A 13,355-nucleotide genomic window follows, 5' to 3' on the forward strand; every position below is an offset into this window, starting at 1 on the left:
AGCATGTCCCACCTAAGGGACCACAGCATCTTCTTCTCAGGGCCCAGCAGCGTCTCCCCTGGCAAGTGGGGACAGATTGAGAGCAACTTCCTGGGAGAGATTCACAGAAAAGTTCTTAAGGGCATGCGGCAGACACAGCAGACACAGGTCGACAGAAATGAGACTTGAAAGTAGGCAGACAGAGACAGACCCCCTAGAAACAGGCAGCACCCCCCATTACAAAACAGACCCAAACAGCCAGTCACACACACTCAAAGCTCCAACAAACACTTTCTCGGAAAACTTTCAGGAATCACCCTGGCTGTTGATAACTTCAGAACTATTTCTCCATGTGAAAAATGTGTGCTTTTGGAGAAGTTTTCTCTACAGCTTCTCCTCCCCTCCCCAGAGCTGGTTCCCCTAGACGTAGGCAGTCCTGACAGCTTTGAGGTGGTTATGTCAGGTGAATGGAGACAGGGATCAAGGCCAGGGTCAGGGTTCTGCAGATGTCAGCTTTGGGCCAAAGCCCTGCTTAGCCCAGAGGTTCAGAATGCCAGGGATGGCATCACTCCCTGCCCGGAAATGCCACACCCACTGAGACCCATGTTCAGTGTCCCCTTGACCCCATAGCAGCCCCAAATGGCAGCTTGCCAGAGCTTGTGACTGCTCTGGCAGTCCTCAGAAGGCCCCCACCCCCTCCCCCAAGCACACGGACAAGAAGGGACCCCTGACAGTAGGCCTCCATGGGGACAGGTCTATTTCCCCCTTTCAGGATGACTGTGTCAGCACAGGAGGACCCAGGTGACTGAGTCCTGGCCTCAGAGACCTGAGTGCGAGGTGCTGCTGTGGCTCCGAATGGGAGCTGCCGGGGGCCCTGCTCCACACAGGTTACTCCGGCCTTGGACTTTCATGCAGCTGGGCCTGTCGTCACCTGGCTCAGGCTGTCCTGGGATGGGCGACAGAGCCCTGGATGGAACTGGTAAGGGTCCGCCTGCTCCCACGCCAACACAGAGTGTAGACACTGCTGCTCTGGAAACCATGTGCTTTATTTGGAACCTCGTTCCAAGGGAACCTCCCCCTGGATCGTAGAAAAGCTGCAAACCGTGCGGTTTGGTACAAGGCAATGGCTAAGGGACTGCGATAAGTCCCTTACCGCTGGGCCCTCGTCCTCTCGGCCGCAGACTTCCCTGGTCAGCCTGACTCCTGGCTGAGCTGGATGCGGGCGGCTGAGACTCCTGGGGTGTCCAGCTCACCTCCCAGCATCTTCCTCAGCCGAGGAGTGAGGAAGCGGTTACGGGATGAGGGGACCCAGCCAAGGCCTGAGGGCCTGCAGCAGCGAGGGCATCTCGCGTCCCCAGGGCGCCCGTTGCTCTGGGAACATCTTGACTCCTGGCTGAGGAACCGCCGAGAGCAGGTTGCCCCGCGGACAGGTGAGTGGGTGGGCAGGGCGCACACCGCCGGCCCCGCCCCGCCCCTCAGTACAGGTCAGCGAAAGGCTTGGAGTAGTTGAACATCAGGTAGTCCATGTAGTAGAAGTCGTAGGCACGCTGCCGCTGCGGGGCTGACAGCTGGGCGAAGTACTGGTGCGTGATCCGCGCCGTGGTCCGCGCCTCCTGCGAGTGCCGGTCCTTGAACCGCGGGAAGGTCAGGTTCCGCGGCGCGCGGATGAGGCTCAGGAAGAAGTTGGCATCGTCCTCCATGCTCTCAAACTTGCCCACAAAGTCATAGTCGATGAGGCAGGGGCTGCAGAGCCGGCTGACGTGGTCCCAGTGGATGTCCATGCCCACCGGCCGGTGCACGTCCAGCAGGTACTGGACGAACTCGGAGAAGCGCACCCCGGAGCCCGTCTGCAGGGCCTCCCGAGAGGCGTTGGCCCGGTACCGGGCCAGGATGGCCTTGCCGAAGACGGGGTGGTAGTAGCTGTTGGGGTGCTCGAACTTGTCGCGGAAGGCGGAGACCAGCCTCTCGAAGGGTTCGCGGACAAAGAGCATCTTGGTGTAGGTGCTGAGGCGATGCAGAATGCCCTGGCGGTCGAAGGTGTCCAGCCGCTTAAGGGCGCTGCCGTAGTGGACGGTGTTGTGATGGATGTCGGCCGTGGACGAGGCCAGCCCCGCCAACACCATGAGCACCCGCTTCCAGTTGGAGCAGCCTGCCTTGGGCACCTCGCAGTACAGCACGCGGTGGCGGTCCTCCACGAAGATGCGCGACACGTGACGCGGCGTGACGGCCTTGCGGCTGCTGCTCGACCGGTACTTGGCACACGCCTCCCGCATCACCCGCTTGCGCTCCTGCTGCCTCTGGTGCAGGCTGACGCAACGGCTGTCCAGGGCCCGGGATGCTGGCCGGACAAAGGTACCGGCCGAGCTGTTGGCCGGGATGGCCGCCGCTGCTGGCATTTTCTTGATAAGCAGCCGCCGGCGGCGCTGCCGGGGGCGCAGACGAGCCCCCCTGTTTAGGTGGGCTTGAGCTCGGTCAGGCACCAGCAGGTTGAGGCCTCTCGGTGCCTGGCTGGACAAGTCTCGGGTGTCCTTCTCTGTGGGTGCCTTAAAATCACCATCCTGAGACTTGCCTGGTGGGAAGTCCTGGGGCAAGAAGAGAAATGGTTACCAGGATGGACAGGACGGCTGGGCACTGAGTGTCACACAGGTCAGGGGTCCCAGCCCCCTCTGTCACCCGAGTTTTTTACAAGTGAGGGAGAGAGAGACAAGCTGACTCTGCAAGAGGCGATCCCCTCTGATCTGAGCCCCGGCCCAGCCCCTGCAGCCCGCTTCCTCTCCGCTGACCATGGTCTGAGGTGCAATTGTTGTTTTGGCCACAAGATGGCGCAAGCCTCCCAGGAACCTCGGCCCGGCGGCGGGTAGCGGGAGGGGTGATTCCTGGAGGCCTGAAGGAGACTGGCTCAGATTGACTGAGGCAATTAGCTCACTCCACAGCCGCCATCTAACGGGAAAGGGAAATTCATGGGTCCAAAGCCCTTGGTTTCGTTCCTAAGGCTCCTGAGAAAGACCGGACACATTTTCCTTTCCAAGGTTGGGTTTGCTGTGAACTCCAAATTTTCTTCCCTGCCCTCTCCAACTTTCCCCAGGCTGCTCATGCAGAGATTTCCCTCTCAGAACTCACGTTGTGGGGCTGCTGTAGCCTGATGTTGACCTTTACTCCTGAAAAGCAAACAGAGGAGTCCGGGGTTAGCAGCAGAAGTAGCACGTGGTTCTCAGGCTCCTGGGTGAGAGCCCAGAAACAGGGTTCACAGTCGAGAGCCCTGTTTATGGGCTCTGGACTGTGGGTGCCCTGCAGGGAGGGCTCTTAGGGTAGGCCCTGTGAAAAGGCAATTCGGGGAGCAGGAGCGGAGGCACGGCTGGGTGCGAGTGCCCCTGCCCTCCCCCATCCACACGAACAATGGGGATGACGCAAAGACGGGGCCCCCCGGGTTCCAGCTGACACTCGCTTCTTTGTGTCCCATTTCCCGATGTGACCTGGAAGGTGTGGAAAGCCGCCCCGCCCGAGTGTGCCCCCACACCTGCCCAGCGGAGCAGCCGGGAGCCGCTACCCTCCTCGCGCTGTCATTAAATCACAGGGGCAAGGACTGTTCGGAAAGTCGCGTCCACCCTCTCTTTATGTCCCGTCGGCCCTGCCCTGGCTGGAGCTGATGTGCACTTTCCGTGCTTGGAATATGACACACTTTGTACCCACATGTTTGCACACGCCAGGCCTGGGGTTGGGACACACTCCTTACCCTCAGATGGGGGCCTTCCCACTGGCTCTGGGAAGTTCCCTAACTTAGCTGTCCGCTTTGTGATTTGGGCCTCTCCATTGGACTTGGGGCTCTGGGGGTGAGCTGACCACATCCTGCTCTCCTCCAAATGGCTGAGCAGAGCCCAGGCACAGAGTGGCCAGCAAGCTCTCAGTGTGACTGGGGAAAGATGGGGAGAGATCAGCACATCTCTGGCCACACTCCAGAATGTCCCCTCTGCCCACCTGGGCTGGAGCTGGGCTCACCCAGGATAACAAGCACTGGAGAGGCAAACCTTTGGCCAGAAAGGACTATTCTGCTTCATACCCGGTTTGGTCTGTTTGGGGAAGGTCCTGGGAAGACAAAAAGGTTCCTTGTGGGGTGAACCTATTTAGGAGTCTGGACCTCCTTCCCCCATCCCTTTCCTGGCCATTGAGGTGTCAGGGGCTCTTCCTGCTCCCATACCATGTGAGTGGATGTCTCTGCTCTGAGGCTTTGTCGAAGCCACAGTCACAATCAGAACCAGCCATTCCTTAAACAAGCTAGAGCTTCCAGCTGGCATAATGGGGCCCAGTGGGGACCACACCTGACTGAGTTCTGGTGGCTGCCTGGGGCAGGGTGTTCCGGGGGCCCAGCACTTCCCCTGCTGTCTCTGTGTACTTGGCAGAGGTCCAGTAGCTGGAGCACAGCTGGTAAGGGGATGTTCACGTTTCCTGTCCCTGACCCAGGAACTCTACCTATCTCTCTGCGAGGCCCTGTTTTACAGGTTCGGCCACCCCTATGACCTTGACCTCATACTGGTCAGTCTGAGGCTGTACCCACACTTCCTTCATGCATTAGCAATTGGGAGAGGCAACGTCCCCCTGGACTGAAAAGCTGAAATTTCCTGGGCCTGCTGGGATCTTTCTTGAGTCCCAAGAGAGGTGGAAACGAAGGTGGAACTTGGGCTGGGTGTGTCTTTCTTTGGCTGCAGTATTACCCTTTGACCCCTTTGAGCTGGAAACAGGGGGGGTGTGCCCTCCCCTGGGCAAAGGGAAGAGTGTCCACAACTTCCTGATCATTCCCATGTCTGTGCGCATATGTGTGTGCCTGCGGGGAGCTCTGAAACAGGCCTTCCAGACTCTTCCACGGAGACTGAGAAGCTCCATGTAGAACTGGCTGTACCCCTGAGGGTTAGGATGTGAGCAGTGGGTGCCTGACCATGAGGCAGGAGCCTTTTAGAAATCAGAACCAGCCTTTCGCCCGGGTGCCCTTCTCAGCCCAGAGCCTGTTTCCCTCCTGCCGGTCAGCGCCCCTCCCCTCCCCGGCTGCTCATCTTCATCCTCCTCCATCCCCAGCACGAGCTTCCTGAGCTCATTTCTCTCTGGCACGTGCAGTTTCCTCCCGCAGCCAATGATCACTGATCCCTTCTCCAGAAGGGACCCATCGCACACTCTGTTTTCCTCCACACTGCCGGATTTCCTTAATTATTTTCTTCTGGTGACGGCAGCTGGCTCTGCTAAATCACCTCTCCTCCTCTGAGTTTCAGACACAGGAATTAACTCCGCTCGTCAATCCTGTCAACTTGTCAAGGTGCAATGGCGCTTGGTTAGATTCCTTTTCTGGAGCAAATGAATCATGCCGGATTTGGCCACGAGTGGGGCTGAGGAGCCACTTACAAAAAGCGTCCCACAGCTGGTGTAATCAGACGAGGATGTGCTTATTGAGGTCAAGGCCCCTGTGGCTGTGACCTCCTGCTGGCACTGTGCCCACAACCTGGTGGGTGGTGGGCTCTGGGGCCTGTCCTTTTTTATCTGCAGACTGGATAGAAGGCGTTTTTGAGGTTCACCCACTTGAAGGTTGGTCAGGCCAGAGCCCTGGGCACAGGCTGGAGAAAATTTCTCACTGGACAGAGCCCGGTGCTCGGTGAGTCTCCTGACCTCTTGGCCGCTTTTGCCCAACAAAGCCAACCAGGCTGCAATTGCCCCCTTTGACAAGAAACATTGTCTTGTGGAACACCCAACAATAGGTCTTATGGGGGCTTAAATTTGCCAAAAGCTGTATGTCCCCAATCCTTGAATTGATGGCAGCTCATTGGGCAAAGACTGTCCCATTCCACATGGCCACTTTGGAATAAAGACAAAAACGTAAAGGAAATGCGATGGCCTGGCCGGAGGCCCAGCGTCCCTACTTTTTCCATGGAGGAAGCTGCTTTTCCACGCACTGCTTGGATAAATGTTGAAGTGGAGACCGGTCCACCTCTGAAGAATAAGTGAAGGCCAGGAGCCTTGGGTGTCTCGAGGCTGGAGTCTGTCTCCCCCAGTGGGCTGCCACGTCAGAACCCTGGACAGCTCCGCAGAGAGCCCAGGGAAGGCAACTAGGGGCCCCGCCTCCGCGCACACACAGAGACGGCATCGTCACCAGGAGCCATCAGAATCAGTGCCATGGGGGACATATGGGGAGGGGGTGGCTTGGCGTCAACATAACCACTATCAGCCCCTTCCAAGCCTCCGGATAAACATATCATCTAGATAAAAGTAGTGGGCTCGCTGGGCAACGGGAACCACGACCCTCAACCTCCGATTCCATCCAGTGCCACCAAAGCTGCCACGCAAACCCCCTGTCTTGACCACCCTGGAGCAGGAGGATCCCAAGGCCAGCCATGTCCATGCCACTGCCAGGGTCCGAGTAACCTGTTCCTCCTTTCAACATAGCGTTACCAATCCGTAAGGGAGTCCATCCCGGCAGGGTACAAAACAACCATTCCTCTCTCCGGACAGACGACATTTGTAGAGCAGCTGGAACACACGCAACATGATAAGAGTGAGCACCAGTGAGAAGAACAAGGTCTGAGTCATCGAACTGCCAAGCGTGCGCCACAACGTGAACTCTTCGTGGGCCGAAGTGTTTGGTTGAAAAGCTTCCTGGCTTCCAGTCAAGGGGAGGCAAAGGCTGACGGGCGTGTGAGGCCACTTCTCAGAATGAGGTTGCACAGCTTGGCTCTGGACACAGCTGGGGAGGGGGCTTCACCGGCAGTGCCTGTGGGGGAGCAACGTCTCTCCCGCTCCTCTCTGAGTCACAGGAGGAGGCCTGCCGGGTTCTGCTCAAAAGCTCAATCCCAGGATCCACAGGGGATGGGGCTGAGGACCAGCCTTTTAGTCAGTCTGTGTAGACAGGCGACACTGACATGTGTCAAAACAGGACCCACGTACCTAGAAAGGGCAGGAAGTGCCTCCTGAGCATTTGGCTGATCATGTTGAAGGCAAGCGATTGCTATTCTGGCTGCCTGAACCCCAGCTCCAGGCCCTGGTACCCAGTGGGGAGAAAGTCCTGACACTCTGAACACTGCGGCCCAGGGGGAAGGCGGGGCCATCCTGAAGGAGTGAGACCCACAAGGAGGGACAGAGATGGGAGGGAACCGAAGGGGCCAGAAGAAGCTAGTGTCACGGCTGTAGGTCCCAAGTCCTTGCCCTATGCTGGGTTTGAAACTCGTGGTCCTTGGACCCCTGGAGTCTCCTGCGCCAAGTTGCATCTCCTTGGCTCCTTTTCCATGTCCTATTCTTCTGGTGCCTGAGCCTATGTGTCCACATCCACCTGTGCCATCCACCCCCAGGTCCTCTCGGTTTGCCCATCAGGGTGGGAGACTTCCTGAGGTTTCAGGCCCCACTCTATAGGAAGTATGGGGGTGGTGGTTTCTGAATGACAGACTATGAGTCAGGGTTCTCCAGAGAACCAACCAGTAGGATATGTTCATGGAGGGATGGGGGAGAGATTTATTTTAAGGAATTGGCTCATGCTGTTGTCCAAAATCTCCAGGGCAGGCTGGAGACCCAGGGAAGAGCCGATGCTGCAGCTCGAGTCTAGGGGCATTCTGGAGGCAGAATGCCTTCTTCCTTGGGTGACCTTGGTCTTTTCACCAAAGGCCTTCAACTGATAGGATGAGGCTCACTCACGTTATGGAGCATAATCTGCTTTATTCAAAGTCTATTGATTTAAATGCTGATCACATCTAAAAAAATACCTTAACAGTAACACCTCAACTGGAGTTTGATCAACGTCTGGGCACCATGGCCTCGTCAAGTTAACACATAAAATTCACTATCACGAGGGCATGTTAGTTTCTTAGGACTGCAGTGACAAACTACCACAAAAATGGGTAGCTTAAATGAACAAAAATCTATTCTCTCATAGTTCTGGAGGCTAGATGTCTGAAGTCAAGCTGTCAACAGGGTCATCTTCCTCCAGCTTTTGGCAACCCCAGACGTTCCTTCGTTTGTGGCCATTTAAGTCCAATTTCCCATCCAAGTACTAACCAGGCCTGACCTTGCTTAGCTTCCGAGACTTTTTAAGTCCAATTTCTGCCTCTGTCTTCACATGGCTGTCTTTCTTGTGTGTCTGTCTGTCTCTCCTTTTCTTAAAAGGACACTGGTCGTTTTGAATTAGGGGCCACCCTAATGACCTCATCTTAGCTTGATTACGTCTGCAAAGACCTTATAAGATCATATTCACAAGTGCCAGGGGTTAGGACTTCAACATATTTTGGCGGTGACACAATTCAACTCGTAACAGGGGGTGATGTGACTTCAGGGGGCTTTAAGAGCACTCCGGAGGCAGGGCAGCAACAGCCTGGAGGAGGTGAGAAACGTTTCCCCTGCTGGGTTGGGTTGTCTGATCAGCACTGAAAGATTGTGTTAGTTCTCCACATTCTTGGGGCAGGGTCCACGTCTGGTCCACCTGTGTCAGACAGTCTAGCGCGATGCTTAGCATACAACAGGAGATCAACAGATGCTTGTGGAAAAACGTGCTACCCGGACTGAGAGCTGGCCCTGGAGGTGAGGATGGGCATTGGGCTTCTCCCCGCAGAAGTCAGGCCCGAGATTCTGGCTGGGGTCCACCAGCTCCAGGCAGTGACTTCTCCAGCGTGGCCTGGCAGCCCGGGAATGGTCTGCGTGTCTGGGTGGCAGCTGTCGGCCAAGTGGCTGGATGCAGACAAGAGTTGCTCAGCTGAGGATCTGTCCCCTGACCCAAGCTGTGTGCGATCTGTGTAGCTGGCACTAGAACACACCCAGCTGGCTGCCTCCCATTGCCATGTGTGGGATACCAGGCCGGGGCCTGGGGCTTCGTGGTGGCCACACCTCATCTGGCTCTTCCCCCACCAGCTCAGGCAACTCCAACCCCCTAACACCGGCCTCTGACTGCCTCATTGTGAGCTGCTCTCTTCATCTGGGCAGATTGTTAATTTATGCAGATTAGATGCAAAACGGAAGTTTAAACACACTCAGCAATTAGAGGGCAGTTTGGACTTAAGGCACAGAATTCAAATGGAAGAAGCCTCTCCAAAGGGCCTTAAATTCTTACTGTGTTCACAGAAAAAAATCCCACTCATTAAATTCTTTGCTAGGGCCTCAGTCACGCCCTGGAGAGTAGCCTTAGTCACAGCCATGCCCAATTCTGCTGCCCCAGGGCCCAGCGCAGGGAAATGGGGTTCCAGGCAGTGAGGCTGCCGCCCTGGACAGAGGTGCCTGCTGCTCCTGGAACCCAAAGGTGGCTCTGTGGCCAGAGTGTGGACCTCAGGGGAAGGCGGGAGGCAGGCCAGACCTGCTCCCGGGAAGGGCAGTGGGCGGCCCTGCGGGGCCCTGTCCTCTTGTCTGTCTTGTGAGTGGGCTCTGAGACCGTCCAACTCAGTCTCTCCCTCTGCTCTCCCTTTGCCTGGAGGCTCCACTCTGAGTCATAGATTTTAAGAAGGGGTCAGCATATTTTTAAAGAAAAGAAAAATGAGAGAGTGACCTTGAACACATCCCTCGACCTCATTGAAACTTAGTTTCCTCATAAAACAGGATAAAAATACCCCTCTTGCAGGTCTGCAAATGTGCAAATGAAACAATGCACAGCGCTGGGCACAGAGATGCCCATGAGATGCGAGCTACCGGCTCCTGGTGTCCCTAACACCTGGCCACCTTCGTAGCCACTGAGTTCTCCTGAGCCCAGGGACTCTGAGACCTGTCTGAAGGGGAAGGAAGCGGGAATCTTCCCGTCTCGGTCTGACGGGCATCTGACAGCTCTGACCGGTGCTTGTTTTGTTTAGCGATTCCATTCCCTCACTGCCGTGATTAGGATCCACGATTCAGCTGGGTAGTTCCCTGTCAGCTCGGCCTGGGCTGTGAATTCCCCTGGAGCTGTCAGACTGGAGCATCCATCGGAGCTGCCTGTCAGTCAACCAGCCAGCCAGTTAGCCGGTCTTCAAACCCAACAGCTGTCCCGCCACTCCCCACCCACTCGTCTGCCTATCACTTGGGGGGTACAGGAGGTGTCCCTGAGCATCCTTCGTGTGCCTGCCTGTCCACAAGGAAGGGGTCCTCAGCTCCTGTTTCAAATTTCTCCTCTGTCAGAGCCAGGGAATGATACTCACCATATTCAGGGTGTGTGTGTGGCCCTAGCACACATGTGCCATGCACCACACTGCACCCCCATGTGTGCATGTTGCATGGAACAGGACCTGATATGTTTTATGCTACTTTTCGCCATGCACGCCAAGGGGATGCATCGTACCGCATCTCCGTGCCACACGTGTGCCTGCTTCCTGCCGTGTGCTGGGTGGGGAGTGTGTGCATTCATGTCTGTGCAGAGTTTCAGAGAGCACATGGCTCATGGCTTACAGAAGGTCATGCTGTTCTTCCTTTTGCGTATTCTTTCAACACCCGTAGGCTTGGAGGATAAGCAGGGGTTAGTGAATGCTGCTGCGGATGAGAAGGGGCTCACTCGACAGCAAGACCACAGTGCCCCCGCTGGCCCCACATTTCTGCCTCCCCCGCAGTATGTTGGCAGCAAGGACAGCAGGTGGCAGAACAGCATTCTGTCCAACACCATTCACTCCAAACCGACCGAGCACCTGTATGTGCCAGGCAGTGTCTTGGTCACTGGTGACAGTGTCTTGTTCGTGGATGAGATAGTCATGATCCCTCCTCTCATGGAGTTTATAGTCTAGCAGGGAAGCGAGGCCTCGAATGGCAGTTCCACATGTGACAGAACGTGGCAGGCAGCATGTGGTAGGGGATGTCAGCAAATCAGGTGAGGGCTGAGGTGGTGACAATTACTCGGCCCCCGAGGGCGATGATGGCCTTCCTGGCAGAGCTTGGTGGCTTTGCACTCTGACAGCAGGGTTCCTGCAGTGAAGGGATGTAGAGACTGAAGGCCGTGAGGAGATGGCAGGACGCCGGTGGCTGACAGAAGCCTGCACGCAAGGGGCTTTATGATCCTGGCAACGGAACTAGCTCTTCTCTCCTGAGATCCAAGGGGAGAAGGGCTTAAGCTGGGGGTTATTTTGAATTTAAGGACCTTTCTGAGATGAAGAGCTGAAGACAGAAGCAGAAAGGCTGGTCAGCAGATGTTGCCATTTTCCAGGCAGGCGGTGTCCAAGGTCTGGCCCCAGCTGCTAATGGCAGAATGCGGAGGAAGACGTAAAGGGTATTTAGGGCGGAGGAATAGTCAGCAGAGTGGCTGTGCCGGTAAATGTTTTAACAACTGGCTCCCTGGGTGATGGGGAGGGGGTGGGGGAGGAGCCCAATTAGTAGCGTTTGCTGATTTCAGTGGTGTACACACACCCACCACAGTAGATTTCAAGCTGCTCATCTGAACGAGGAGTTGGGCCCTCGAGGACTGAGCAAGCCAGCTCCTGCACGCCACCGCATCAGCAGGACCTGGGGGCCACCTGCGGATGGAATAAGGCAGATCTTGCTTTCCGACTTGAGTAGTGGGTGGGCACTGGTGCCATTTCCTGTGAAGCAAGGCAGATTCTCATTGAGTCTGAGATGCCTGTGAGTGTTCCAAGTGTAGACATCCAGAGGGCAGATGAAGGATAGGGAGGGAGGGGACAGATGTACATGCGCGGGAGCAAGTTCCATGGGCCTGTGTCTCTCCGGGGCTGGGTGAGTGGGTCCCAGCTCCTCTCACGAGATAGAGAATGTGGAACTGAGGCCGCTGACAACCTGACGCCAGCCAGCGGGCCTGGCCTCAGTCCTGCCTTTGTCCAGAGCCCGCGGGGAGTCCCAGCACCAGCTCCGAGTGGCTGTGGCCATCAGATGGGATGGAGATCATGACTCCTCCTGTTTGGCTGTCAGAGCACCTAGTGACCGCTCTTCAGCCAGCTCTGCAGGAAGAGATCCAATTTGGCTTACATATTGGTGAATTCCCACTAGAGGTTACCAGGAAATAAAAATGAGTGAGTCGTGCTGGAGTCTGAGGCAGAGGTGACCCACCGAGGGGCTGCCTGTTTGCAGGAAAAGTGACAGCAACACTGACTGGCCCAGCCCTGAGACAGGCACTGCCTCTCCGGAACAGAGTCAGGCCATCGGGGGCTGCCACTGGGGCGGCCTCATCACAGTGCTGGCCAGGTCACAAGATAATGATCAGTTCAGCTCAAGCTGCCTTCGGGATGTGTCGTTCCGGCTGTGGCGTCAATTACTGAGCTGGCCTGTGGCTGTCAGAACAGTCACAGCTGTTGCCTGAGATACCCTGAAGAGCCACAAAAGCAAATCCATCTTAGCTGGTGCTTCCTTGAAACGCAGACTGCCCACCAACCCCCCCTCGCCGGCCACCTGCTGCAGGGGCCTCTCTGCCCTGAGAGAGGCATTCCAGGCCCCCAAGGGGGAGCCAGTTTCCTGCTCAGGGCTGCCCGGGGGCTCAGGGATGGATGCACTGATCCTTAGAAGAAAGCTCCAAGTGGCTGTGCACCGGTAGTCACTGCTGTCCGCTGATTGTACCCCAATTCTGAGCGGTAGGCCCTCCCTCCTGCTCCCGGCTCAAGCACACGGATGGGCAGCTGCAGCTTCAGGCCCTTCCTATCTCCAGTGTCTCTCCGAGCACCACAGCGGCCACCAAGGGGCAACTGCATTGCAGGGGTCATCCTGTGTGCCTCGGCGCAGAACAGGGCCTCTGGCGACTCACAGATCACAGGGCAAGGCTGGAGGTGCCTGGGGGGCCCTGGCAGTCTGTACGGATATTCTCTGCGGTGGGTCTGGAGAGCTGCAGGTCACGTCTGAGAGGAGAGGTAATGCTCCGAAGGCCTTGAACTTGGAGTTGGGTCCAGCCAAGAATCGGGCCACTAGCGGCTCAAGAAGCCTCTAACCTAAGGATTTGGCCGGCTTCTCTGAGGGGAAAGGCCCAGAGTACAGGTATTAATCGTGGCCTTGGCAGTGGCTGGCTGTGGGGACGCCATGTCCCTGAATATCTAGCCAAGAATCACTTCCTCTCCTTTTTGGCTGGCCAGCCCTTGGCTCTGCCCAACCCAGCACCCTGGGGTCAGTCCAGCAGTGGACACCCCTGGGCTGCCTGTGTTAGCCCCAGGCCATCCTGGGGAGCACAAGCATCCTATCATCCCATGGCCCCATCACAATGTACTGGGGCTGTGCCCCATACCCACGTCACACATGCAAAGACCCACAAGTCCTGTGCACCCAGCCCCAGGCCCATGAAAGGTGACCAAACCTGGAGCGGGGACTGCATGGCTGAGATAAGGGGCGGGGGGGTTGGAGGGCCTTCGGGCTGCACATTCAAAGGTCTTTCTGAAGGTGACTGGGGAATGGCCTGGAGACGAGTAAGGCCTAAAGGGAGGGGAAAGCAGATTAGGACTCTTACATCCTAAGGTAGGTGAGCAATGGTGGGGCCTGGA

At 56.7% G+C, this 13,355-nt stretch overlaps 1 protein-coding gene across 4 annotated transcripts in view; it reads right to left on the reverse strand.

The window, feature by feature from the left end:
• Positions 1 to 1,007: 1,007 nt before the first annotated feature.
• CHST8 (carbohydrate sulfotransferase 8) overlaps positions 1,008 to 13,355 on the reverse strand; it is a 113,444-nt gene continuing 101,096 nt past the window's right edge. For 3 of the 4 annotated variants that reach the window (XM_039888581.1, XM_039888582.1, XM_039888583.1), the window contains 2 exons: positions 3,100 to 3,137; positions 1,008 to 2,561 (listed from right to left, as the gene is read on the reverse strand). In XM_039888581.1, the coding sequence (XP_039744515.1) occupies positions 1,455 to 2,561; positions 3,100 to 3,137 (1,145 nt within the window). In that variant the 3' untranslated portion in view covers positions 1,008 to 1,454. The other variant, XM_039888584.1, reaches the window with a different exon arrangement.

This window comes from Pteropus medius, unplaced genomic scaffold (assembly GCF_902729225.1).
Source record: "Pteropus medius unplaced genomic scaffold, Ma_sr-lr_union100, whole genome shotgun sequence".
NCBI classification, from domain to species: domain Eukaryota; kingdom Metazoa; phylum Chordata; class Mammalia; order Chiroptera; family Pteropodidae; genus Pteropus; species Pteropus medius.